The sequence below is a fragment of the Coffea eugenioides genome, chromosome 2 (assembly GCF_003713205.1).
Source record: "Coffea eugenioides isolate CCC68of chromosome 2, Ceug_1.0, whole genome shotgun sequence".
Lineage (NCBI taxonomy): Eukaryota > Viridiplantae > Streptophyta > Magnoliopsida > Gentianales > Rubiaceae > Coffea > Coffea eugenioides.
In genome coordinates, this window is record NC_040036.1 from 17541556 (window position 1) to 17569453 (window position 27898).

General features: G+C 34.5%; 2 protein-coding genes across 5 annotated transcripts; one reads left to right on the forward strand and one right to left on the reverse strand.

Moving 5' to 3' along the window:
* The first annotated feature begins 3576 nt into the window (after positions 1-3576).
* Positions 3577-13406, forward strand: LOC113763315 (protein CHROMATIN REMODELING 35-like). Of its 3 annotated transcripts, none has more exons than XM_027307084.1 (7): positions 3577-3688; positions 3807-3948; positions 6072-6601; positions 8103-8279; positions 8526-8684; positions 11075-12843; positions 12965-13406. In XM_027307084.1, exons 2-7 carry the CDS (start codon positions 3867-3869, stop codon positions 12966-12968), a joined length of 2721 nt encoding a protein of 906 aa, XP_027162885.1. In that variant the 5' UTR covers positions 3577-3688; positions 3807-3866; the 3' UTR covers positions 12969-13406. The 3 variants fall into 3 exon arrangements, with proteins under 3 accessions (XP_027162885.1, XP_027162886.1, XP_027162887.1); XM_027307085.1 differs by having other exon boundaries at positions 3863-3948; XM_027307086.1 differs by lacking the exon at positions 12965-13406 and having other exon boundaries at positions 11075-12847.
* Positions 13407-13752: 346 nt separating this feature from the next.
* On the reverse strand, positions 13753-19866 carry LOC113762554 (BEL1-like homeodomain protein 7). 2 transcript variants are annotated; one of them, XM_027306048.1, is made up of 5 exons: positions 19069-19866; positions 17085-18119; positions 15435-15814; positions 15267-15327; positions 13753-14607 (listed from the first exon to the last, which is right to left on the reverse strand). In XM_027306048.1, exons 2-5 carry the CDS (start codon positions 18021-18023, stop codon positions 13975-13977), a joined length of 2013 nt encoding a protein of 670 aa, XP_027161849.1. In that variant the 5' UTR covers positions 18024-18119; positions 19069-19866; the 3' UTR covers positions 13753-13974. The 2 variants fall into 2 exon arrangements, with proteins under 2 accessions (XP_027161849.1, XP_027161850.1); XM_027306049.1 differs by having other exon boundaries at positions 17085-18135.
* Positions 19867-27898: the final 8032 nt, after the last annotated feature.

Sequence of the window (27898 nt, forward strand, 5' to 3'; positions counted from 1 at the left end):
TATTATAAAAAATTGCCTAAAATCACTACCAAACTATGATAGTTTCATCACTAAACTAGTCCATAAACTTTATTATAAAAAAAGTCCATAAACATAAAAAAAAACACAAGATAACACTTTCTTCTCCATCTTAAAAATAATATATATTCCCAATAAAACACTATAAAAAATAGTTTATCATAGCAAAAGATTTATTGTTATAGTTGATTATTAAATAACAGATATTGGCATGAAAAACTTGAGACTCGTTTTTTTTTATAATTGTGTCAAATTACTTTACAGTTGTTTAGAATAATGAATTGAACTTTGTAAGATAAGGGCATTTTAGAGTATTCATTAAATTTTGTACCTTATTTTAAGGTTTGGTTACCAAAGTGTCAAATCAAGACAGGTAAGTGTAATTTTAAAAATTTAAAAAAAAAACTAAGTGAAATAGTCAAAAACCTTAATGAAGGTTTCTAAAATTATCCCTAAATCATTTCTCTTATTTTCTCCATGGGCCCACAGCCACCTTGACCGCCACCACCACTAATGACGAGTGAGTCTTGGCTGACAAATCCCACTGCTCCACACTCATGCCTCTTTTTGCATAACCTCTTTGAATTGTATTGCACGTACTTATTTAAATGATCAAATTGTAGGCCTGGTAGTATCTGTACAATTACTATCGATAGTAATTAAATCTATCTCAATCAGCTTAAAACATTTTTAGTTGGTTTTCTCTGTGAAATTACGTTGAGAGACAACTTTTTTGTTGGATCAATTTCTGGAAAGAATAAAAACCCATCTCATTAGGAGTGGGATGGCAATGAAAACAATTTTGTGGATTGTTTGTTCCAAACAGTAACAAATTCTCTATCCAAATTTGTACAAAACCATTACTAGAGTTGGATCTCTAAAGCTCATGTTTGCGTTTAGGGTTTGGGCATTTCAATTGTCTGGTCACTTATTCAATTTGGCAAAAAAACTCAAGTCAAAATCAATATTGAACCCTCTTCTAATAATCCCAATATCAGGACTCCATTTGGATTTCTCATTTTTTGAAAAAATAATTTTTTCATACACAATGTTATAATAATATATACAACCAAAAATAACTCAAAAAAATACAATATCCATACAATATATAAAAAATAACTCCAAATATATACAAAATAAAAATATATACTATTTTTTTCTTCCATCTATCACCATAACCCATCACCACCATTCCCTCATTTCTCCTATTTCCTTTCCCTCTCTCTTCCTCCTCCATTTCCCGCCACATCCCACCTCTCCTCTTCCCCTCCTTCCAAAATTTGGCCTTGGCTAGATCGTGACCAAAAGGATCGCAATTTGGTCGCGATGTCATAACTAAAGGTCTTGATTTGGTTTTGGTTAGATCTAGAGTGGGAAGAAAGGGAGGGGTAAGGAATGGCGGGGAAAGGGAGGGGAAGAGTGGAGGGGAGGAAAAAAATGAGAAGGAAAGAGATGGAAGAAAAGGAAAGGAAGAGGGCGGGGGAGAAGGGAGGAGCAAGAAGAAAGAGAAAGAGGAAGAAGATGTGGCAATGGTGAGTGGTGGTAATTTTTAAAAAATATCACAAAAATTAGTGAGCCTTAAAAATATCCCAAAATATATCCCAAAAAACCTCAAAAAACATCACAAGATCTATAATCAAAAGCTTTTCAGATACATTATTACAGTAAAATATTTCAAAAACACTCTAAAAAACAACAAATTCAAATGGAGCAGACTTCGTGAGTTAGAAAATATTCATAGGATCAAGTGTTGATAATTGATTTGAAAGGAACACAATAAGGATCACTTATAAACATAGAGCGGAAAAATGTGAATATATCTTCTCTAGGAGATGTTTTAATTTTCAATAACATGTATTTGAAAATTTATCTCAATTAACAAAATTTTGAGATCAATAGAGGTGGGGTAACCTGGACTAGTCAAGGGGTATGAGTTTAGACAAATTCATAATGCTAGAATCCTTTGCCATCATGTTTGGTTTTTACCATAAAAAATTTACGATAAAAATAATGGGTAATAATTTTTTGCATTTCAATACTACTCAATGATACCCAAAATTACTCTTTTTGGCACTTAACAATCTATATTAAAAAATTATTGTGATTTTAATTAAAAACATGTTCTTAAGTATAGAAAAGAGATTTTTTTTAGCACGCTAATATGTATCGACTATCAAAACTTTTATAGTCGAGGGAGAGAGGGGGAGAGGAGGAAAAGAAGAGAGATGAGAGAGGGGGAGGAGGAGGGAGAGTAGTGGTGGCGATGGATGATGTAAAATTTTTAAAAAAAATACCTCAAAAAAGTTATAATTATTAAAATATTTCAAAAAATATTTTAAAAATACCAATAAAAATAATCTAGAAAACATCTAAAGTAAAAAATTTTCATATACACAACTACTGTAAAGTTTTTTAAAAATACCCCAAAAAAATAATCCATCCGTCTGATAAAAAACATATGCTCTCTGATTATTTGGCGCTGTGCAGACCGTTCCCTTGTAAACTCGGTGTTCTCCACCTAGCTAAAAAAGACAACAAAAAAGGGATAATTTCAGAAACCTCCCATGAGGTTTCTGACAATATCACTATCCTCCTCTGAAGTTTGTAAAATTACACAAACCTCCCATGAGATTAAGGTTTTGATAACAAATTAGTCCAGTTAAAAAAAGTAACATTAAAAAAGTATTTTAAAGAGAGAGATGAAACTTTGATTCTATAAATACCCCTTATGCATGTATATAAGTTAAATTAGTAAAAAAGTAAAAATAATTAAAAGTTATAAATAATTAATGCACACATTTTATCACTCAAAAAGTTCACATTTAGATTAGTCATCTTTTTTAACATGATATTTGCTATGATTTTTATGATTTTGAACAGAAATTTTTTTTAATTTTGCCTTTCTTTTCCCTCCATTCTCCTTTACTAATATTTAATAATCAAGTAATTAGAGCACTAATTAACTATTAGTAACTAATTAACAAAAATAACTATTAATTTTTTTTTTAATGATGAGTGATGACTTGTATTTACAAAATAACATTAATTGATATATTATACCTAATGAAAGAAGGGAAAGAAAGGCAAAATTTAAAAAATTTTCTATTTAAAATCACAAGAATCATAGCAAACATCATGTTAAAAAAGATGACTAATCCATTTTATTGAATCTTGTGATCATTAGTGTAGTTTTATTGCTTATTTGTATTATTTAATTTATTAAATGTGAATTTTTTGAGTGATGAAATGTGTGTATCAATTATTTCTAACTTTTATATATTTTTATTTTTTTACTAATACAACTTATATACATGCATAAGTGGTATTTATTGAATCAAAGTTTCATCTCTCTCCATAAAGTATTTTTTTAACGTTACTTTTTCTAATTGGACTAATTTGTTATCAAAACCTTAATCTCATGGGAGATTTGTGTAATTTCACAAACTTCAAGGGAGGCTAATGATATTGTCAGAAATCTCAAGGGAGGTTTCTGAAATTATCCCAATATAAAAAGAAAAAGCCCCAAATTTTCTAGTAAAACCCCTCTTGTCAGTCCTGCTCGCCACTCTCCCTCGCTGTCTTGCGTACTTGGCTTGAAAGAAGCATGCTTGGAACCGTCTTTGCTGTGATAGCAAAGTCAGCCCACCGGCAGAGCGCCAGATTAAGCAACGTCAGTCATTCCCTCTTTGCAGTGAAAATTCATCACTCTCTTCCTGAATATAAATGGGTTCTTGATTTTGTGATTGACCTGAATTTTCTTTGAAATGGTTTTATGGGTTTTTTTACAGCGAATGAATTAAATTAACCATGATTTTTTTCGGGGGTCTATAGAAGAATTGGCGAGAAGAATGGGCTCTACCACGGTTGGCTGGCAAAGAGGAGACAGAATGCCGGTGTCCAGAAAAAGGTTCCTGCCTTACGGACCCAGTGGTAACATCCCAGTTTCCCGTATTGCCTATTTATTTAAGACATTGATGTTAATGCATGTAATTGTAGTCGCAAATATGCCATAGTCTGATGAATAGTTATGTTTTGGGAGTTGAGCTTTGTTTTTGTTGTTCGTTATCCATCTTGGTACAGCATTTTCTGAATTTTATTTGTTTTCTGAAGCTTGGATTTTTTATTTATAAGTGTCACTTTGCTCCCACTTGCAATTCTTTTACCTCTGCGGAACACGTATCTGTATCTCCTCTCTAACTTCTGGTACTTCACTAGAGTTGGCCTCCCCGCATGCCCACGCCCGCCTACGTGCAAACTATTTGTTCCTTTTGTTAATAAACTCGGTTTTGCCTTCATGCGAACAATTCTTTTTGGGCATGCTCTTTCTACCGTTGCCCTTTTATGGGATTGATGAATGACAAAGAAACTTGACTTGCGCATCTTGGATTTGTTTCATCTCTTCCAAAAAAATAGTTGCAGCATATCTTTCTTGAACTTCAAAATGTCTGAGTGGTAATGTTAAGAAAAGAAAAAATGGAATTCGGGCTTATCTTGAGTGAAGCTTCAAGCAAAACTTGTTTCAGTTAATTGGATAAATTCCATTGTTGTCTTCTCTTCTCTTATTTAGTACTTGAAGGTACCTGCAGAAGCCTACTCTTTGTTGGCATAGTGATCAACTTTTATGATGCTATTGTGATCTCTTTGGAAGTTTGTGGAGTCGCTGTAATCATTTTCTGAAGATGAACATCCATTATCTTTCGTCTGTTTGTTTATATATATTCTACATCTGCTGTACACTGATTGACACTATCTAATGAAAGCCTTTACCTCATCCAAACAAGAGCAAACTTTCATCTAAACGGAAATTTTCATGTATGGAAAGCGTGCTAGTTATTGTTTGTTTTCGTAAAATTCAATTACTCATGGCACATGTGGGTCTTTGCATGATTAGAAACAAGTTCTTATTTACCGTATTCCCTGCCCTATGCAATCGTTGATGTCTATCGTAACAGCTTCCTAATCTAGCTTTTATTTTGTCTTCAACCAGGTAGATGATGTATAATTGTGGTAAAGGCAATCATTAGTTTTTTGCCATCTTTTATGGTAGTATTATTGATATTCAGCGGCTGCCAAATTGATAGACTCTCAGTTAGACTTTTCTAAAATAAATAAGGAGTTCTGCTGTTATGTCAACTTGTAACTTGTGAATGATGAAAAATCCATCAGAATACTCTGGTCTGTTGGCCTTGTAATCCGTGGTTTTGCTTGTTATTTCATTTGGGATTGTGCTTAGTTTCAGAGACTATCCAATTGCTGTGAAACTCAAAGTTCTGCAGCGTGACAATGGGTCTGTTTGGTTAGCATAATTTGCAAAAAAAAAAAAAAAATTCCGAATATTATTCACTCAGTTTGCATCATAAATCCAATTTCCAAACACCTTTTTATCTCACACATATTACATCACAAAAGGTGCTACAGTGTTTTCCAAATAATCTCCAATCCAAACACACCCCCGTGTTGTGGATTATACTGTGCTTCAGTGGCAGTATAGCACTTCATGCATCTTCCAATATATCCTGTTGCATGGCCTTGATGATTTGTCTTTTATAAGTATGCTTTTCTGATAAGTTCATTGGTATGTCTTTATGAGGCTATAACAAGTATCATCTTTGTTTCTTCTTCCCAGTACATGCACATCTTAAAAGATTAGTCAGTTCTTATCATGTTTGTTCTTTTTATACTTTGTTTTCCTCATTTAAGAGTTTGTACATGGCTGTATTTACTTTGGTTTTAGAAGTTAATGGGCTTTGAACTAAAAACCAGGGTCTTTTTGCAAAAAAGGCCATTAAAGTAATCTTCATTAATCTGAGGTCCTATTGTTTAATAAATCAAAGCAAACTGGCAATTCGCATCATACGAAATGGGTTCACGTCCAATTACAGGAGGGATGTTCAGTACTGATTCTCATAGTACTGCCGCGAGGTTGATGAGCTAATTCCTATAGATGTCCATTTGCCAGGCTGTTCTTCTAAACCGGAAGCAATTACAGATGCTATAACAAACTTCATAAGAAAGTCAAAAGTTCTTGTGCTTAACTACTGTTTTCGGTGCAGATATTAATTTGAAAACACAGAAGAGGATGAAAATTGGAGGCATGAAATCTGGTTCTGCATGTTGGCGTGAGGAATTGGATGTGAAGAAACAAAAACTTTCTGCAAAAGTTATTGACTATTCTGATCCGTTTACCACGTCTAGTGTGCTGGAAGAATTGGGTTCTGGAAAATATGGAAGTGTTACCAACGATATGGAGGACCTTATTCGTCGGAGGCGACTGTTATTAGGTATTTACTGTGCAGTTGATCCTACACTTGCTAATCTGGATTTGGAAAACTACTCAAGTGAAAAGCCGTTTGAGACAAAGGGATCAACTTCTGTTGATGTCATTGATGTGGAAGATGATTGTGATGCAAGCACTGTTGCTCCACTGCAGTCTGTTCCAGGGGTACAGCATCTCCCTCTAGCTGGGCCTCTTGTCATTCTTGATTCAGATGATGAAGACCTCAGGAATGAGGGCTCTGCATATCCCTACCAGGAGATTGTGTTGCCAGATCCAGGTAGAAATTTGCTATTGAAGGATTTTGAGGTAAGTGTGTTATGATTAATTAAGTTTATTTCAGTAAATGCACAAACAATTAACAAATCTTTTCTGAACATCAACTTTGATGTTTGGGACATTTCTGCACTGCATGTATATAATGTTTAAATTTCTGTTGCTGGACATACCAGAGTAAAAGAGTGTATGGATCATGATGGAAGGACCATAAACATGACATATACTTTATTCATTGATCAAGTAGAATTTGACAAAACCAGATTAAAAAGAGAGAGAGAGAGAAACTGGCTATCCGAAGACTTAATTTGTGAAGTTTGACAGAATCAGTTGCTGATAACTTCTGCAGAATCTTCTTTTCATGTCATTCAAATGATAAATTTTCCTTGCATTGTGACATTGCGAGTGAAAAAGGGATTTAGGGCACAATCTTGACTAAGGAAAGGATTGTGTAGAATGTCTTTGAAATTTTGTAGCTGAGGTGAAAGAGGAAGATTGTTTTTCATGGCTGTTTCCTATTCCTTATTGATGAATATGGGTAGATTTTATTGAATCATATTTCAATCAGGATTATGGCAACAAAACATCGAAGGAGAAATTTCTTAACACAGAGAAATAAAACCTCCTCATGTGAATAGTGCCACTTTTCTTATTCTTAATTTTCATTGAATTACCGATGGACATTTCTTTTTCTGCATGTTGGGTGAATAGTTGTTCTTCAGACATGGCACAGTTGTAGTAAGTTAAAGTCATCTTTGAATTCTAAGAAGTTTAAACACGGGAAATGTTCCTGGGCTTTATCGATCTACTTATGTTACCTCATATTGTACAAAACAACATGGTTGTGCTATAATCAGTTGGCAATAGTAGATTAATAATCCTCAACAAAATTTGCTTACTTATCTTGGATCAGCATTGCCTTACTTTTTAGATTATGGAATCGTGTTGAAAGTGAAATACTCGATCACGTCATAGTTTTAGCACCATTACTGGCTAAGAAGGAAAACTATGGCAGCCTAAGCGAAAAAATTTCAATCTCTTTGTATAATTTATATGTTAGATTATCTGGACTTCCAAATTAGTTGCCTCCCATGGTCCCGATTTTATACATATTTCATGCACATGAAGCAACCTAATCATCCTCACAGAAAGGTTGTCTCTAGATTATGATGCTTCTTGATTTTGGAGACTGACACATGTAGTAAGAATCCATATGGGAGACACTGTTTAACAATCATTGCTTTATGAATGGTGATATTTTTTTTTTAAAATCCTATACATTCATTATATTTACAATGTTTGGAAAGAAGATTTAGATGTATGCCTAGCGCAACTTAGTGGGCAAAGGCTGATTTAATTGCAAGGTAGACAAGAAGAGTTTGATAACTTTAACGTTTGTGTGAACTTTGAAAGTAAATTCCTACCTTGATTAGTTTTTAATTTGCCAATTTCTATATGCAATGTTGTTGTACTGTAGATTATCATACTGTGATGCATGGTTTACATATTATCTGTAAATTATAATTCTTCTCAGAATCAACGTTCAAGAGCAGGAGTTGTCAGCTCGATCAGTCAGATGCAAGATAAGAATGATAAAGGTGTCTATGTGGGGTTAGAGGATGACATGGATGACAATGAGCACTCCAGCGCTAATGATGATGGCCTGGATGATATCTGGAAAGAGATGACATTTGCAATGGAATCTTCAAAGGTGTTATTCTCTGTCCTTTCATTTATCAGCTATGAAATTTTTACAGATACCTTTGATGATTTACTTGTAAAGATATTACTAAACTACCTGGTCACCGGGTGAATCAAAATCATTAATTGTTCATTTATCATTACTTTCTGCTTAAAAAAAAGGAAGAATTATTACTTTCTGCGGTCAGTACTTGATCCTTTTCAAACTTCCTTCAGCATTGACTTCAACACTGCAATCCTTTTCTTTGTCTGGTAGGAAACTGCTGTAGAACCTTCATGTGATGAACCTGCGGCTGAGGATGCAGACGAGTGTGATCATTCTTTTATACTAAAAGATGATATTGGTTACGTATGTCGTGTTTGTGGAATCATTAAGAGAAGTATTGAGACCATAATAGAGTATCAGTATGCAAAGGTTTGTTTCTCCTTTATTGAGTCTAGAACCATTGCAGTGAAACCTGAAAATAATATTTGACATGCATTAATATTTGGAAATAGCCTCATTTTTGTGCTGAAAAGTGTTGAAGCTGCTAGCGGCTATGTGCTGTGTATGTTTGAATACATGCACCACTCATCAATGCACACAGTGCATTTGACCTTTAACTTTACCCACTTAAACGTACATTGGTTCTGCTGGAGATGCCATCATCCTACTTCATTCTAAAAGCATAAGAGTTCTATATAAGATTAACACATTCAACATCTAGACGAACTTAATATTTCAGAAATATGTCAAAGATTTTTAAGGAACTATGCTGTTCTACTGAAAAATTTTAGCATTATGACTAAAGCATCTGACAAGATTGCCTGTAATAAGAGATCTCAATTTGAGCAAAAGAGTTACTCCAACCTGCTGATAATATAAGTAAAGACTGTTGTCTATTGTCACATTTATGCTCATTGGCTCTACACATCACTAGCTAGAGCTTGCTCTTTCTTTAGTAGATTTGACAGGTTGGACATGTAGTAAGGAATGTTACAGAGCTAGTGTGGTTGTTTTCTGGATAAAGTTACTGGAAGTAGTGGTTGCTTGTCAGAGTAGTAGAGATGCTTGAAAACAGTCAATAAAAGAAGATGCTTAGCAAAAACGAACATGAATAGTATGGGTAAAGGAAGATGGATTTACTCTTATCTTTGTGGTGTTGGTTAGCAAATTTTAAGAACTTTTAACGTTTCGGGTATTTATTCTTGTGGATGAGTTCGACTGTTTTCTGTTCCTTCTCCTTGGATAATCTGGCATATTTTTATTGGAACTATCATTTGATGGCTTTTTGGTAGCTGTCTTTGTTGTTGCAATACCTAATCTATTGCAGCACTAAGAATGTGTGTTCATATAATTTTGGGTAAAAAAACAAAAAAGCCCCTTATGGGAAACCTAATAGATAGAAAAGCCCCCGTGGTTTCAAAACATACAAAATGACATCTCATGCTTTGAACTAAATTGTAAAGGTGACGGAATCCGTTAAAATTAACGGAAATGATTTATTGGAACCTAAAAATAAATTTTTTATACCAAATTTTTAACAAATATACTTGTTCTTCCCATTAGCCCCCAATTCTTTCTCTCTATAGAATGAAACAAATGATTTTGTTGACCTGTCTTTTGCTTAGTTATATCAGGGCATTTTTGTCATTTCGTCCGTCCCTTTTTAACGTATTTCGTCACTTTTACAATTTAGTTCAAAGCATAAGGTGTCGTGTTGTATGTTTTGAAACCACAGGAGGCTTTTCTATATACTAGATTTACCACAGAGGGCTTTTTTATTTTTTACCCTATAATTTTTTTCTATCAGGTTTCGATTTAATTTGGAACTTTGCATCAAGCATTTAAGTCTTTCTATAAGGATGCAAAACCAATGAGATGTTCACTAAAATTACAAAAGGAGTATCATCATTTGAGGTGCTAGGGTTTACTGTTTGCATACTCCGGCTATTATAGTTTAAAGTCTTCAAACAAATGTAGCCTCCATTAGAAAAAAGAGGTAAGTGATTTGTATGACTTAGTTAAGCTCAAGTTATACTAATTCTTACAAGTGATATTGATGAGAAAAGTAAATTTTCTTTGTCTGGGCAACAGTTAACTTTGTAATCTTTCCAAAACTTTTGCATCCTATTTGTTACTCATTGTCCTTTGAAGAATGAGTTGGAACTAGAAATTGAAGAATAGAACATTGGCGTCAATCCTTACTTGGCTTTCCTAAATGAGAAAAAATGGCAAGTACTTGCTGAAGTTGATTTTTCAAGTTTCTTCTTTCAATTCTCTTTAACAGCTGTGGGGAAATACCTGAAGTAGGCTTTGTGAAGTACAATTCAAATTTTTTACACGAATCAACACAATAATGTTTACATTCTTCTGTGGTGTTAAATGTTATGGGACAAATAATTTTACAGTATGAGTATTTGGTAGTCACATATGAATTGGTAAGAGATCTTGATAGGATGCAGTGTAATGTGTGGCATTACTTATATGAATGCCAAAACTGTCATGAGGAAGTCCATATAATATATAGGCCTTTACACTGAAGAAAATCTGTTTTGATTCAATTAGTCAGCAGTTTAGCCTCCTGCGTTGTCTACGTTCATGTTATCTCGTTTCTCCATATATGTTTTTCCAATGATCTCGAGGTGAAATCTTTGAGTTTTCAGCATATGTAGTTCACTGTTTTCTATCTCCATTTAACAAAATTTTGGCAGTCCTCGCTAGCCTATGAATTTAGACCTCCAGCAGAAAATATTTATGTAATACTCAGCAATGTCATGGATAGGGTAGTCATTCATTAATACAGATTTCTTCTTTTCTTCAAGGCTAGGAGTACCAGAACATACCGATATGAAGGTCGTTCAGCCAAGGACCCTGACCAAACTGAATATGCTCCAGGAGGAGTTAAGTTATGTGCTCATGATTTCACTGTGGCTGAAATATCTGCCCACCCTAGGCATCGCAAGCAAATGAAACCACATCAAATTGAGGGCTTCAATTTTCTTTTAAGCAACTTGATGACAGATAATCCCGGTGGTTGTATTATGGCCCATGCTCCCGGATCTGGGAAAACCTTTATGATTATCAGTTTTCTACAGAGTTTTATGGCTAAGTATCCATTTTCAAGACCTTTGGTTGTGCTACCAAGAGGCATCTTGGCCACATGGAAGAAGGAATTTCAAAGATGGCAAGTAGAAGACATTCCCCTTTTTGACTTTTATTCAGTCAAAGCAGATAGTAGAACTCAGCAGCTTGAAGTTTTAAGGAAATGGGCCGAAGAAAGGAGCATTCTTTTCTTAGGATATAAGCAATTTTCTTCAATTGTATGCGACACTAATTGCAGCAAGGCTGCAGCTTCCTGCCAAGAGATCCTTTTGACTTGCCCTTCAATTCTTATACTAGATGAGGGTCACACGCCTAGGAATCAAGATACTGATGTTTTGACCTCCCTTGAAAAGGTTCAGACACCGAGAAAAATCGTACTCTCTGGGACCCTGTATCAGAATCATGTCAAAGAAGTTTTTACCATTTTGAACCTTGTGAGGCCTAAATTCCTGCGCTTAGGCACTTCAAAAGGCATCAAAAGACGTATCTTGAGCAGAGTTTCAATAAGTAGCAGAAGAGATATCTTGAGGAAAGGTTCAGACAACGAATTCTATGAAGTTGTAGAGCATACATTGCTGAAAGATAAAGATTTCAAGAGAAAGGTAACAGTCATACAAGATTTGCGAGAGATGACAAGTAAGGTACTTCACTATTACAAGGGAGATTTCCTGGATGAACTTCCGGGACTTGTTGATTTTACTCTTCTCCTTAAGCTGTGCCCTAAACAACAAAAGGAAGTTGCAGAGCTGAAGAAATTGTCCAGGAAGTTCAAAATAAGTTCTGAAGGGAGTGCTCTCTATGTTCATCCTCAGCTGAAGTCTCTTTCAAAGAATTCAGTAGTTAAAGACAGGGTTGATGAGGAGAAGATTGATATGATCTTAGAGAAATTGGAAGAGAGAGATGGAGTGAAAACTAAGTTTTATCTGAATCTCCTTCAGCTCTGTGAATCAAGTGGCGAGAAGCTGTTGGTTTTCAGCCAGTTTCTCCTGCCCCTCAAGTTCTTGGAGAGGTTGACAGTGAAGGCAAAGGGGTATAGTGTTGGAAAAGAAATATTTATGATCACTGGTGATTCAGATAATGACACACGGGAGATTTCTATGGAAAGGTTTAACACTTCCTCAGATGCTCGAGTATTCTTTGGATCCATCAGAGCATGTGGTGAAGGGATTTCTCTTGTAGGGGCATCACGCATTATAATATTGGACGTGCATTTGAACCCTTCAGTCACTCGCCAAGCTATAGGTCGTGCATTCCGACCTGGTCAGGAGAGGAAAGTCTACGTGTATAGATTGGTTGCATCAGGTTCGCCGGAAGAGGAAGACCACTCAACCTGCTTTAGGAAAGAGTCAATTGCCAAAATGTGGTTCGAATGGAACGAGTTTTATGGCCACCATGACTTTGAAATGGAGGCTGTAGATGTAAGAGATTGTGGTGATTTGTTCTTGGAAACACCCAGATTGAGGGAGGATTTGATCTCTGTATACAAGAGGTGAGTAGGACACTCTATATCTCGAGTAGTCTGCATTAAAGTGCTTTATTTCCTCTTTCAATTATTTTTTTCAGGTTCAATCTGATATTTTGAATGTCTGTTGTTTACTTTGTATTTTCAGATAACTGGTAACAGGTTGCGACTGGTTGGATAGTAGATCATCATTGTGATCTTGGTTTCAGTCTACGAAGTGTAGGGAGGTTGCTAAACAATCTACTGAGATTCAAATGTACAAACTATGAATCCAACTCTGAAAGCGAGAAATTCCCCAGGCATTGATGATAACTAGCATCCTAGTCATGTGTGCATATCTATCTGAGGATGTATTTGTTTCTATTTGCTTTATTAGGTGTTTCAGATCAGTTCTCTAGGCATTGAAGATGGATTACTTTTGACTGTTCCATATCAAATGAACTTCTTTTTTTGTACAGTATTATCGGCCTCGTTGGAAAGTACCGTGGGGCGCTCACCCTCTGGATGGTGAACGCGTACTGCTGATGAAATTGCTAGTTTTCGCTGTGCCTAGAAATAAAGCTGATTGCATGTGTATTTCTCAAAATGAAGCATCTTTGGCATGCAGTTGTTAATTGTTGTGGGATCCAGGTGATATGCTGCTCAGCAGTATTGTAGCTTTGCTTATTCAAATGCTCTCACCGTCAAAAAAAAAAGAAGATGATCAGTACTAATTGACCATAACCAGGCCTACAGCACAGAACGGGTGCTAAGTAGAAGACGTACAAGATTAAGCTTAAAGACGGAAATAGAAAACAGAGCTCAAATTCGACAGTACAAAGTATGAGAGTCAAGTCTCCTCGTGACTATCTACAATCTTTGCTTGCACGAGTTCTAGTTCCTTTATCATTCTGATTGGAAAGTTTCCTTTCAATTTGATATTTATTACCAGATCAATGTTGCATATTTCTATTTTCCCTTGCCAAACCAAAAACCGTATATCACATACTTTTTACAGATAAGCTATTCTTACCAAACAATGTATATACAACATTCTCATCTTACATCTCATACAGGGAAGACAAAAACACCTCCTCATAGCCCATTTAAAGGAAAAAAAATCACCGCCCTGCCAGTTTCCTTTCAACAATAGCTTCAATTCTAAATAAAGTAACGATCTCAGGCTACAAAATCATGCAAAGTTTGAGAGGAGGCAAATCGATTCTGCTGATTTCCCGAGTCCATGCAGTCAAAATCTGCAGCCTGTACACCCATGGAAGGTGCTGCTACACTGCACTTATCATCCCCTCTCATGGGGATATAATTCTGGTAAGTTTGGATGGGCATTCGCACGGTGCCTCCATCGCTGTGTTGCAACCCCAAGGTGAGGGACACTCCACTGCCATTCTCAAACCTTTCCAGCTCAGACATGTGGTACGCAGCAGCAGAAGCTACCATATATCTACCGTTGCCTTCTATTGATTGAACAACTGCTGTATCCGGTAAAACATTGGAGTCATTCTGAAATGGTCGACCAATATTCGTTTCCATCATTTCTACATCAGGAAAATAATCAGACTTTGACTCAATCAATTGCTCGGCACTGCATCGCTCAGTAACTGTTGAAGTTGTACTTTGTAGTATATCTTCGCCTCTACCTTCAGATTCCTTGACATCACCAACTACGGTTTTTCCAGCAATATCAGATGAAGAATTGGAGTCCATTTCAGCATCAACAGCCTCTTCCTTGTACATCTCTTCAACCATGGGCTTCCAAAGACGCACTCTTGCATTTATAAACCAGTTTGAGACCTGGATCAGGCCGTTTGTGTCAATAAAATATTGTTACATGAACTTGCTATATATTCTATGCCGTACACAAGGCCATGCAGAAAATGAGTTAAACAATCATCCTTCTCATTTATAAACACAAGAAGGTGCAGCAAAGCTTTCACACCTTGAGATTCATTGTCCAGTTAAACTTCTCATGAAGGCAGATTATTTTCCGACTGCTAACTGAGGTGATGAAAAAATCCTACACAAACACACACACAAAAGGAGAAGACGAAATAAAAATCCCTCTGTTCCCTAAATTCCCATCAAAGGCACCTTCTCTTGCCCACACCAGGCTGAAAATTCCACATGATGTGTAAGAAGGAAAATGAGAGACATAGTAATCTCCATTCTCCAGTGGAGTAAAAGATATCACTCTCCTCCAGTGATATTCTAATTGCATAATTTTATTTTAAATTATAAAAAAATAACAAATAAACAGACAAACAAAGAAGTTTGTGGACACTCAACTTTTATAACGTGAATTTCATAGTTCACTGGTACAAACTACAGAACAGACATCTTGAATTTTCGATATTTGCATCATTAATGTGGAGATACCATTAGCTCAGCTCTCTCTTGGATGCTATTAAAATTAACACATTCATGGTACATACTACAGTATAAGATTTTTTTACCTGACTTCTTGTTAAGCCAGTCTGCCTTGCCAGCATGATCTTGTCAGAATCTTTAGGGTAGCTGTTAAGCAGAGAAGTGTCATTATATATATTACAACGATCAACTATTACTGACTAATGAAAACTGCATAACTACAAATGACATAACATAATTCAGGAAAAACCTACGGATGAAGAAAATGCTCAAAAAGCCAAGCACGTAAAACTGTAACAGAGCTTTCAGGCAGCCCTCTCTGTGGCCTCCAGGCATGTTGCTGCATCATACCAAGCTGCTGCAGGGCTCTCTGCTGTTTGATCTGTTGGTCTACATACCGGAGGCGAGATATTCCAATCGCTTTACTGCTTGTTGAAGCATCTTGCTCACCAAGACTTCTCCTTGTTACTTGAACCTGCACATTGATTGCATCTCGCAAGCACCGAAAGTGACGGGAAATTGTCTGGAGGGCAAGAGCTGTGTATGGTTGTGCAGCACCAGATCCCGCTATAACATCAAATGATGACACTACAATCTGCATTTGATGATAATACTGTTTGTACCTTTTGTCAACCTGTTACCATATAGTGCAATCTTAGAAATGCATCAAATGTGAGTAGAGCAGAGTTGACTCAAGCTTAGAAATCTTTTAATGCAAAGCACTTTGGAGCTAGTCACATCAGTTCTCGAGAAATTCATTTTTAAAAACTGCTATTTACGACAACATATGAAGATTATTCAATCATTCCAGTATATGCATTTTTCCTATTTAACCATTTCGATCCAACCTGTAAGAAACATGGAAATCTTTAGAATATGGCATGAAGGTTCTTGACACAACTCCTCTTCTGACCCAAATCCCAGCAAACCCCAGTTACTAAATGAATGATAATGAACTGTATACTACATAAAAGGCTTAAAAGAACTTGTAAGAAACCTCTTCAAGATGACTAAGCATCCACCATGTTTTAAACTGGAAGAATCACTCGGTAAAAATTTTTAAGCCTAACACGGACATCATTTAAGAGAAAGCAATGTCATTGCAGCTACATCGTTTCCCACTTGATCCTGAAATCATGCAGAAACAACTGTAATGCACTGTTCAGCTGTCCACTGTTATAATACTTAGAGAGAGAGAAAAGGAGAAGAATAATGAAAATATTTCTCTACAAAATCAATACGTCTGGAACATGAATCTTTCTAGCCCTCCACCTCCCACTTCCCACCTTTCAGGTGAACAACAAAATGGGGGAAAACACACATAGAGCATTGTCCTTGTTAATCAATCACACCAGTTGCTACATTTTAGAAGTCCAACCTGTCTTGACTACATGAATTCTTAAGCTAAAGTTATCATTCTGGGAACACAGTGGATTGGATTGAGGACTGTTGAACCCATCAAATTAGAAAATGTTGATAGCATCAAGAATAATACTTGAAAATTTGAATAATATTATGGCAAAGTAAATGATAAAATATCACAGCTATGGAGCTAGAGTACAAAGTTTGGATTTTTTCTGGAGATTGCAATCAGTTTAGTAGCTTTTAGATTGCAGAGGATGAGAATATAGAGGAGTTTAACAACACACCATCCCAGAAAGTTATACACTGACGTGTCTAAAAAGAGACATCTGCTGAAATTCTCCAACACTTTCAATTATGGGCATCAGATAGTTTGTTATTTAGATACCATAACTTTGGATAATTGGCAAGCTTGTATATTAAGGAGAATATCTTTCTTCAGAAAAAGTTAAATACGAGAGCTGAGCACAAGAAGGAAATATCTACAACACCTTCGAAAATTACTAAAATCAAGACAGAAGGAAGAAAAGGAGTGCACTGACCTCATCCATCATTGCCAAAAGCTTTGACATTTTACTCTGCAAATCTTGTTTCTCAGCTGCAGAAAGTTCACTGGCAGAGTTACTGCTTGATTCTTGTGCATTTGTAGATGATCCACATATTGGATAATCTGACTCTCCATTTTTTGGATCTCCATGTGATTCTTTGGAATCTTTCATTGCACCCTTCTTTGGATTATGCTCCTTGAGAGCTTTTCTCACATTAACAACTTCATCAAGCAGTTGCTGAGCTGCCTTCAGATACTTCGAATTTGGAACAGCTCTTGCAATGCTTGGCATTCCATAAGGAGATACATCAGCTCGTGCTGTATCTGAATTGCTTCCTGGAAAGCCAGAAGAAACATACTCGATGTGTCTTGACTGTTTACTTTGGGAACTATCAAGATTTTCAAAGTACCCATTTCTACCAGTGCCTACAGCTGGTATAGATGGATTAGCGCTCAACAAGGAAGAATAACCAGGATTAGGAGAACTACATTGTAGTGATGACACTTGAAAACCTGATGGTACATGTGTACTCAGAGTAAGAGATAATCCCTGAATCTGCATGTTTTGTGGATTTTGAAGGACACCAGCAGCATCACCCCCAGGGTACATTAATAGCATGTTATTTCTACCATTTTTCCATTCAGTCAAGTCATGCTCCCCAATTCTCTGCCCTCCAAGGTCAACCAGATTTTCTTGTTCAGATGCTTTGGAACTTGAAGCTACTAGCAGATCAGTAATGCTGCTGCCATGGTTTTGTGAATTTCCTGCCAATGCACCTGAATATGACCCCGAAGAAGATGAGTAGTTCATATACATCATCAAATTTCCAGGAAGCACTGGTGCATTTGAATAAGAACTAGATAAAGATTCCCTTAAGTGGAGCATTGTTGACATATCTCTTTCATTTTCTGAACCAGGAAAATATGCGGCCATCTATTCTAGCCGATTCAAGAATTTCCCTTCTGAAGAATTTTGACTTCAATGAGTTACTATCTCCTCAAACAGGTCATTAACTGGTGATCACAGCCTCTGCATAGTCAAGAAGCTATTACCAACAAAGGATTAAAATGCGCGCATCCACCGATGTTAGTTAGTCAGAATTGTCACATTGCACGTTAAGTAAAGAGAACTAGTCTAACATATGTTTCAATAATTGAATATTCACAGACATGGTACACAAGTACCATACGCAAAACTCAGAATTCATAAACCCATAAACGCACTCTGCATTTTTGTGTGATACACCTAGAAAGATTCAAGAGTTGGAGGCTTCAGAAATAAATGACAATGATCAAATAGCCTACATAGATGGCATAAGCATTTAAGGTTCAAGAACCAGACCACAACCATTTTCCATATTCTGTGCAAGCATTCTTTGTGCTACTGACCACATGTGCATTTAATTCTGGTAGGTCTTCTAACAAACCAGCAAGTCATTAAAGCAATCTTAGTTATTATGTTAAAAATTACTATAATGCAGCAACAGGAGTGCAGTAGGAAGTGATGGTTCTGCAACTTGTGCGGATTCAGCAAATCCTTTACCAGTTTCTGATCAACCCAAGCAAATTTACACTGGTTGACCAGGGGTAATAGGATCGAGCAATTCACACAAGTTTCGGTGTCACATGAAAGCATCTATTAACCTATCTTAAAACAACTTTAAGACAAATACTGAGTCAGACATAGAATTGGACATTAAGTTGTCAGAAACAAGGGGAAAACCATGAAGCAGAAATGTTTGTGAGCAACTCATGGACTAAGAGGACTAAAATATCGGAGAAGGAAGCATTCCAATAACCCTATAGAAAAAAAAAACCGGTACTATGATTTTCCTATATATGTCATTGTTTGTCCCCTCCAGGCACCTTGGAAGACGTAAACAAGTTCATTCCTGAGCAGCTAAGAAATTAGTGAAAACAAAGTCAAGGTAGAGAATTAACTTAGTCTAACATCCAAAAAATAAAAATATTTCAAGTACCTGAAAACCAGTAGCAGTTGTGTGTCCTGTGGGGAACACAAAAGCTCCGATCGGCAGAGCCAATCCTCCTTCAATGGAAACATACCGATCCCAGGACTCAAATTTCAGGCATAAACACAGACACCTACGGATTCCCTCTCTTTCTCTCACACGCACAACCCCAGAGAAAGTCACCGAGGAGCAAGAACTCCAAAATTCAAAAATGAGAACAAGAAAAAAGAAAAGGAAAAATAGAAGGGACTTCAATAAGTAAAGTAGAAAGTACAAAAAAATGATCACGCCTTTACTCTCTTTGGTCTTTTCTTATCATATATTCTCCATCCATTCCATCGTCATAATTGATAATACTATCTTTCTTCTACTATCCCCACGTGAGAGACTGCTTGCACTTCACAAAACGCACACACAAACAGAACAGTTTTCTCATCTGTCTCTTCTCTCTATTTCTACGCGAAAGCCCCAACAAGCTTTCTTTTTTTCCCACTTTCTTTTTAATGTCAAGGGACCGTTTCTCTTTCTCTTTCTCACTCTCCTCAAACGGGTTTTCTTAGCTTTCTTGGTTAGTGTCTTTCTTGGTTGTTGTTGTTGTTGCTGCTGTTAATAGTAGTGATATTGTTGCTGTTGTTGTTGCTTAGATTACTTGGTTCTTGTTATTCTTTGCTGTTGCTGTTCTTGTTGATGATGTTTGGTTAAGGATTTCAATCTCTAACCACCAGTTGGTGGACCTAAACTCTCTCTTAAACCTTCTTCTGTTACTGTACTACTTGCTCTCCCTCTCTCATCTAAAGCATGGATGGATGAAAGGTGCGAACTGCAGCAAATAATATCCAACCATAAATGGCCTTTCTTTAATTCTTGTTTGTTTGCTTGTTTGTTTTTGTGTATTCTTTAAAGGGACAATTTCAGAAACCTCCCCTGAGGTTTGTGACAATCTCACTGTCTCCCGTGAGATTTTCAAAATATTAGAAACCTCCCCTAAAACTAATTAGCTAGTAACAAATCAATCCAATTCAAATACAAAAACAATATAAAATTGGTATTAAGAGAGATAAAATAATTTAATTCCATAACTAACCTCAAGTTTTGTATTAGATAGTTAATTTAATATGAATAATATATATCTATTTTAACTTTATCAAATGTGAGGTGGTGTGGCTGTTACTGCATTCATAGAGAGTAAATAAAAGAACAACATTCTAACTTTACAACAAGTTACCAACTTAAAGTCTCATCTACATATTGCACGTGTAATATCATACTATTATATCTATTATAACACATCAGTTGCATAATTTGCTACAAGAGAAACAAAACATATAAACCTTACTACAGTCAACAATTTGATTTAAAAAAAAACATTTGTTGAATAATCACCAACAAGAAAAAAAATTTGTCATAATTAAAAGGTTTTTCAATTTAGTAACATACAACCAACAATATTTACCTATATTTCATACAACATCAACATTTATTTGCGATGATAATAAAAGTAACAATTAGGGTAAAAAAAAGGAGAAAAACACTGTAATTGAATACCAATCATTAAATGAAGCAAACCATACAGAACATAATGCAAACTACATAATGTCATATTTTTCATTTTTTGTTTGATCCAAGCTATTCCTTTCACTTGTAGGGTCACTATTAAGCATGATCATCAAGAATTACCTTAACATTTGCAATCAAATAATAAAAATTTCCAAAATTTAAGAGCAAAAAAATCTTAGAAACTGACCTTGAGATTTTCACAATTACGAAAATTTTGAGAAAAATTTAAGAGCAAATTTCCTTGTAATGGCATATTAGAATTTTTTTAAAAAAAAACCTTATGAATTGTCATTATTTTTGTTAAATATAGTTAATAACAATTTAACTAATCATGTGAACATAATTGGGAAATATCTCTTAATTTGTGTGGGTAATTAAGTCATTTATCCATGATTGATGTGACCATTGGACTTCAATGACCTAATATGGGAGGTTTCTAAAATTATCCCTTCTTTAAATTGGTATTTGCATATTTTATTGTATCGTTTTCTTGAGAGAGTGCCCAAGTCACCACACGTGATTTGTCCTTTTCTACCCCTTACATTGAATACAAGTATTGCTGCTGTAGCCCCTTCTCTTCTTGTTTGTTGGTACATTTGCCACCTTATTATTGATATTTTGCTTGAGACCCCAAAAGAAGGGGTCTCAATAATTATCATTTCTAAATCTTAAATGTACGCCATGTTAGGGATAGAACCTTCTTTTTTTATGAAAAAAAATGTTTGGACGATTTTGGTTCTGATCACCATAATTGTTATAAATAGTTATAAATTATTCATCAATATAATCTTCGTATCAATAGTGAATTTCAAAAACACAAACCCGGAAACACACAATTTGTCATGATAGGAATAGATGCTTAGACTCTTCACATACGTCTTCGGTACTATCTTAGTCCATAGGAGTTCTTAAGCTCCAACACACAATATATAATGTGTCCTCCAATAATTTTTTATGGCATGTAGACAATCTTGATTCGTAGCAATAATTTTTTAATGCTACTATGATCAGAGCTGTTGCTCTAATTGTTGAACAACTTTTCTATAGCCCCACTACTGCTGTTATGAATTATCCAATTCTAATTTATGCCTAGGCTGTCTAGATGCATAGTAGGAGCTTCCTTGTGTGTGTGTGTCCTCTCCCTGTCTCTCTTTATAGAAGTAACCAGCAGGTCCACTGCCAACCGTTCTTTATGAAGGTAAGCATATTCTATTGAGAGTGACACATACACCAACCGACTCTAGTTGCCTAATTCTTGTGGAAAATAATCAACCATTCCCTTTGCCAATTGCCATTGTTCCTTTGGCACTTATTGATCGTGTTCCGTCCATAATCAAGGGAATCCGCTTGTTTCGCAGTTTAGGGGTTTAATAAGGACAACATGAGGAAATTAAGACTGAATAATAGGGCAACTAGTATCTTAAAAATCAGTTCTTGAATATTCACAATACCCAAAGAAAAGGAACTGCAGAGATGGGAACCCTTTTGAAAGCACTAGGGATAACAGCAATAAACCGATTCATAAATTCTTTTTTTATTTGTAAAAAAAATAATAAAAAGCTAAAGGTGAACGATCGTAGTTAAAAAATTCATGGTTTTTCATATTCTCAATATACTTATCAATAAGAGAATTAATTCGGTAGCCCAATACATGATTGTACAAAGGATTGATCAATTAATTCGGTAGACCAATACATAATTGTAGAAAGGATTTTCCTGACGAACAATTCATTGTTAGTAACATTTAAATTACACTTATTTATTATTAATGAATATATATATTAACAATTATTATTGCATTTATAAATTTTTTCTATTCAACTTTATTTTTTAGAATGTCAACTACATCTTAACTAGACACCTATTAGGGGGTGTTTGGATTAGTTGTTTTTGAAAAAATTTACTATAGCAGAGTTTTTAAAATATATTTTGGGATATTTTTAGAATATATTTTGGAATATTTAAGAGTAGTAGAGTTTTTAGAATATATTTTAGGATATTTTTTAAATATTAAAAAAAATTTAGACTACTTTTTAGAATATATTTTACTTTTAGGGTACCTTTTAAAAATTTTTATAATATTTGAAAAATTAATTTTTGAAAAACTGAAGGATCCAACAAAATAAGAATGTCAGAGTCCCTAAATTAAAGACAGTGCAGGATTGATGCAGATGTCACGAGACAATTGAAAAATGGTAATGTGTTAGAAGGTTATGCTAATCATTAGTTCTAAAATCTGACAACTTAGAACCCTTGCTAAGCTGTGATGCCGACTTAACAAACATCAAGCTAACATCATCGTCACAACCCCACTCCAAAGAAGAAGAGATTGTGTGTGTGTGTGTGTGTGTGTGTGTGTGTGTTTTGGACAGCAACGTCGAGGCTTGGAGCAGCTTCATTTGGTCTCGTGCCGTCTTCATCGTTCGTACGCTAAAATCCAACAGTTCTTTAATCACAAAGCTATAGTTCATAGGTGTCGAAGATTCAGGATAAAATGTGCATGTTTAAAAAAAAGAAAAAAAGAAATAGAGGGAGAACTTTTGCAGTTTTACGCTTGAATTTTTGAATTAGCGATTTCAAAGTGTTAGAAAATTATGTTCGACCGATTGGTTTAAACTAGGGGTGCAAACGAATCGAATCGAGTCGAGTTTTGGCATAATCGAGTCGAACCTCCAATTAATTTTCTCGAGCTCGAGCTCGAGCTTAAAAAATAAACAATAATAATAATAAATTTATTTTTAAAAAAAATAAAAAATAAATATTTATTTTTAAAAATGAATAAAATAATAATTTTTTAACAAATAATAAAATATTAGGAATATATGTGTAATTTTATTATTAAAATAAAAAAGTAAAAAGTAAAAAGTATATATAATTGAGCTCGTGAACCGCTCGTGAGCCAACGAGTTTAATGTTTTTTAGCTCGAACTCGAGATTGCGTTCGACTTAATTAGCTCGAGCTCGACTCGATCTCGATATTGATCGATCTCGTACTCGATCGCTCGCGATCGGCTCGATTCGTGAGCACCCCTACTCTGAACGTCCCAAACTAGCAATAATTTTCTGCACAAATAAAATCATGTAAGGTGGGTAAAGACATGAGATGCCCTTATATAGTAAATAATGATTAACACTAAGAAGTTTGAATTACAAAAGAGTAGTTCAAATCATTTGAAACACGCGCGGTTTGAGTTTAGTTCGTAAGCTTATTGATACTGAAGTTTAATTTATTAACCAACAGATCCAGATACAAATAAACTTATATTTGATAATATTCAGTATAATACAAATTTTCAAGAAATTGTCGCTCTTATAGACATGATGTCTAACTAAGATTGAAATTCTAAAAAATAAAGATTTTGACTTCAAATCTTCCTTCTACTCCTTCCCTCCTAAACAAATTATAAAAGTATGTAAGATGCCCTAGAGTTCTTTATCCCCTCAAAAAGGGAAGAAATTAGGAGGAGTACAAAATTACTCTATGTATACATTCTTTTATAATTAATGGTGTTGGTGTAAACTATTAAGAGTACTTTTGGTTCATGAATGACACGAGATTGGATTAATTATTCTGTGTCATCACAAATTTGGATGCATTTTATACATGGGATGACACATTTTAACTAAACGAATTAATTCAATATTTGCAGAATAAAATGATCCTATGGAAGATGTGGTATTGATTATCATGAGATGACTAAGAATTGAAATGATAAAATTTTAAACTAATTTATTCTTATAAATAATACAAATTTATACTCTCATGATTATATAACCTTATTCTCACATGATAATATGACCGCAATGAACTAATTTGCTCCTACTAAACCCTAAGCAAATAATGTTCCGTGGGGAAGTAAAGAGAGAAATGGAATATATTCTGGGGGGAGAAATGAGGAACATGACTGATTCAGGGGACCAAAAAGATATATGCTTTCCCTAGAGAAAGAAAACAGCGTGCATCACGGGCAGCAGGCACTCCGCGCAGTAGCAGGGCCCTCATTCCTTGCAAGATGGGGAGCCTGTGCGTGCGTGGGTTTACTGTTGTTAATCCCAGAGAAAAAAGATACTACTGTACTACAGAACTCAACCTTGGGATTCGTAAAAGCAAAATCTAAGGTTACATTCCACCAAGAGAGAATTGATTTGGTGACGCCATATGACTTTCTAACACGTAATCAACATATCTCATTTCCACAACTAATTTAACATTTTTGAAGTGCTTTTCGTTTTTTTTTTTAAAACGTGCTTTCCAATCTTGATTGGAGAAACTTTTGTACCTAGCATATACTAAATTTCAGCTAATAAACTTTCCTAATATATTATCATGGTGTTGTTCAACAAAAATTTGCACTTTTAAGAGCATACAACCTATCTAAAAAAATAAAAAAATTACTCATTAAAACACTTAAATCAGTGATTCCGTGATCGTCTCTAAACAAATACTCAGTCTGTCATGTAATTGTATATACTAATAATTATTATCGTATCTTATATTTTTACTCTGTTTAATTTTAACTTTTCAAAATATTAACACTTTGAAAAAAAAATTGTAACACCTTTTTTATGTCATGTATGTGAGATAAAAAAAAGATTAAAAATATGTTAATGATACAAGCAATTTAAATTTAACAAATAACCTCTCTCCAAACAAACCAATTGTTTCTCTTGTTTTCATTTTTAGCTTAAATTTTTGTCTCTCTCTTTCTTCTTCTTTTCTTCTTTGCTTCTTTTTGTCTCCTTAACTCCCGAGCTCGGCGCTTCCTTTATAACATACTCTTCTTTTGTTATCTCTTGTAGGCTTACAAACTAAACATTAAAATGGTGAATAAGTTTCACGACTTCAATCAACTGTTTTTTCCTTTTTCAGCAAAAAAATAAATAGATAAAAAGAAAAAAGAACAATCTACATCTGATGTGAGCAGTGACATTTATCGGCCCACCGCAATTAATATCGTGGCCCATTGGTTCCCCGCCTCGACGCGAAGCGAACGGTGGAAAGCGTGGCTTGTACAGTTTACCTGTGCAATTTTTGGTTTTCACTTTTCATCACTGTGGGCACACTTGGCCGAATTCTCGACTTATATTTTGGTGGGCAAAATTCGTTTCTTTATTCGAATTTCTCAAAACAAATTGGTAGGTTACGGTGCAAAATTGATTATTGTCGTTCATTGTTACCTCATAATTCACGTTTATGCAAATCAAGGAATCCTTTTATTTATGGAAAATGGAAAGGCAGATGTTAATTTCAAAATTCAAATTCTAATGGACCAGAAGTTTTTGAATAATTTGTTAAATTTACCACCTTCAAGTTAAGATTACATTCAAGCATGATCTATCATTTTTGAAAATTTTGTTTCGACATAAAAATTTGAATTGTGGTAATGTTATTGGGAGGTTCTACCAATCCCTTTTAGTGTCATATTCTCATACTAAGTTCACTGTTACATAATGAAATAAGTGTTTCTTGTGTTTAGGTAGTAATAATTTTAAATTTCAAAATACTCCACGTTACCTTGAGAAATAATTATTGATGAAATAGTTTTCGAAAGGTACCGTAGCATTTTTAAATATTATTTGCCAAAACATAAGGTGAGTGACACGAGTCAACTTGTGCATCTTCCAATTTGAGTACCTATTCATACAGAACAACATAGTAAACAAATTTAGTTACTCGTTCATATAGAACAACTAACAACTTAGTAAACAAATATAGAAATGCCGAAAGAAGCTATTATTTTGAAAATTATAAACCACTCTTAACCATTAATAGTGATAGGTACGAGTTAAGTACCTGTTCGTTTAGTATCTAGATGATTTGACCCGCATCTTATGGGTCAGCAATTTTCTAACCCTTATCCGCTCTGTGTATAAGCGAGTACCTTATCAACGGGTGTATACTAAAAAAGGATCGGATCAATGGGGTACCCCCTGTTTATGACATAAAATTTTTAAAATAATTTATACTAAATTAATTTTATATTTTACATATTCATCTAAAATTTAACATAGATTTTATCCAAAAAAAAGTCTTATGTCAAAAATAAACATGCAAAGACAATATAAGAAAAAGGAAAAATGTTAAAAGAATTCATAATCAATGAAAATTAAAATATGTAGTACTTTTTTTCATATATATTCTACATCACTCAAACTCCTTCATTAAAAATATAAAATCATGACATTTACAAATGAAATTTGTAAACAAATAGTCTCTTATATTTTTGGAGAGCAATTTGCTTGATAAAATTACTTAATTAGCTCTAAAAATATTATTTTGTAGTATAATGTATATATATACACACATATATATAACATATATATATGTGTGTGTGTGTATATATACACGAGGACGATCGAGTACTTACAAGTTCTTAATCCTTGACTATAACTCGTCCTGCATGTAAGAGGATATCAGACTCTTAGTTGACCTGGTCAAATAATGCAAATCGAGTACCCTATTTTTCGGATTAAAATGGATTGAATATTACGGATTTTTAGTTCAATAGATATTTTTGCCTACCCTAGCCATTAATCTTTCCAAATCTATAGTTGTTCAGTATTATTTTGTGGCTTGATAGTTGGATAATTTTGTGATTTTTAATATTTCAAATGATACAAACAACGATTGAGAGTCTAATCAATGTCTTAATTTTTGAAGTACAGACTACAGACGATTGTTATATCATTATTATTTTTTAAAAAAGTAAAGAACAGTTGAAGTGTAGAACTATTTTTTTCCTTATGACAATATAGATATAGACATAAATGCGCATCAAACATGTAAAATTTAATGTTTAAGTCTAAATTGACATCCAAACCTAGTATTTGTATATCCTTACTAGGGCTGCAAACGAATCGCGAGCGGCTCGAGTCAAGCTCGAGTCGAGCTCGATATTAATCGAGCTCGAGTTGAGCTCGAGCTCGAACTCGAGCTCAGAATATTAAGCTCGTTAGCTCGCGAGCTTGAGTATATATATATATATATATATATATATATTATTTTTATTTTTATTTAATAATAAAATTACGTATATTATATATATTTTTTTATTTTTTATTTTCATAGTAAAATTACGTATAAATCCTTAATATTTTATTATTTATTAAGAAAAAAATATTATTTTATTTATTTTTTAAAAAATAAAATAATTATTTTTTATTTTTTTCGAGCTCGAGCTCGGCTCGACTTGATTCTAGTCGAGCTCGAGCTTGAAAATTGCCGGCTCGTCGAGCTCGAGTTTGGTAAAATTTAGTCGAGACTCGGCTCGATTAGTTCAAA

What these genes read in the sequence shown, in the direction of transcription:
- LOC113762554 (XM_027306048.1), bottom strand. Translation starts at nt 18,023, where the DNA reads ATGGCCGCATATTTTCCTGGTTCAGAAAATGAAAGAGATATGTCAACA. An exon ending in TTTTGGCAATGATGGATGAG is followed by an intron (nt 15,815 to 17,084) that starts GTCAGTGCACTC and finishes ATATGGTAACAG; the next exon opens with GTTGACAAAAGGTACAAACA. An exon ending in TTTGAGCATTTTCTTCATCC is followed by an intron (nt 15,328 to 15,434) that starts GTAGGTTTTTCC and finishes TCTGCTTAACAG; the next exon opens with CTACCCTAAAGATTCTGACA.
- LOC113763315 (XM_027307084.1), top strand. Translation starts at nt 3,867, where the DNA reads ATGGGCTCTACCACGGTTGGCTGGCAAAGAGGAGACAGAATGCCGGTG. An exon ending in CCTGCCTTACGGACCCAGTG is followed by an intron (nt 3,949 to 6,071) that starts GTAACATCCCAG and finishes TTTTCGGTGCAG; the next exon opens with ATATTAATTTGAAAACACAG. An exon ending in TGCTATTGAAGGATTTTGAG is followed by an intron (nt 6,602 to 8,102) that starts GTAAGTGTGTTA and finishes AATTCTTCTCAG; the next exon opens with AATCAACGTTCAAGAGCAGG.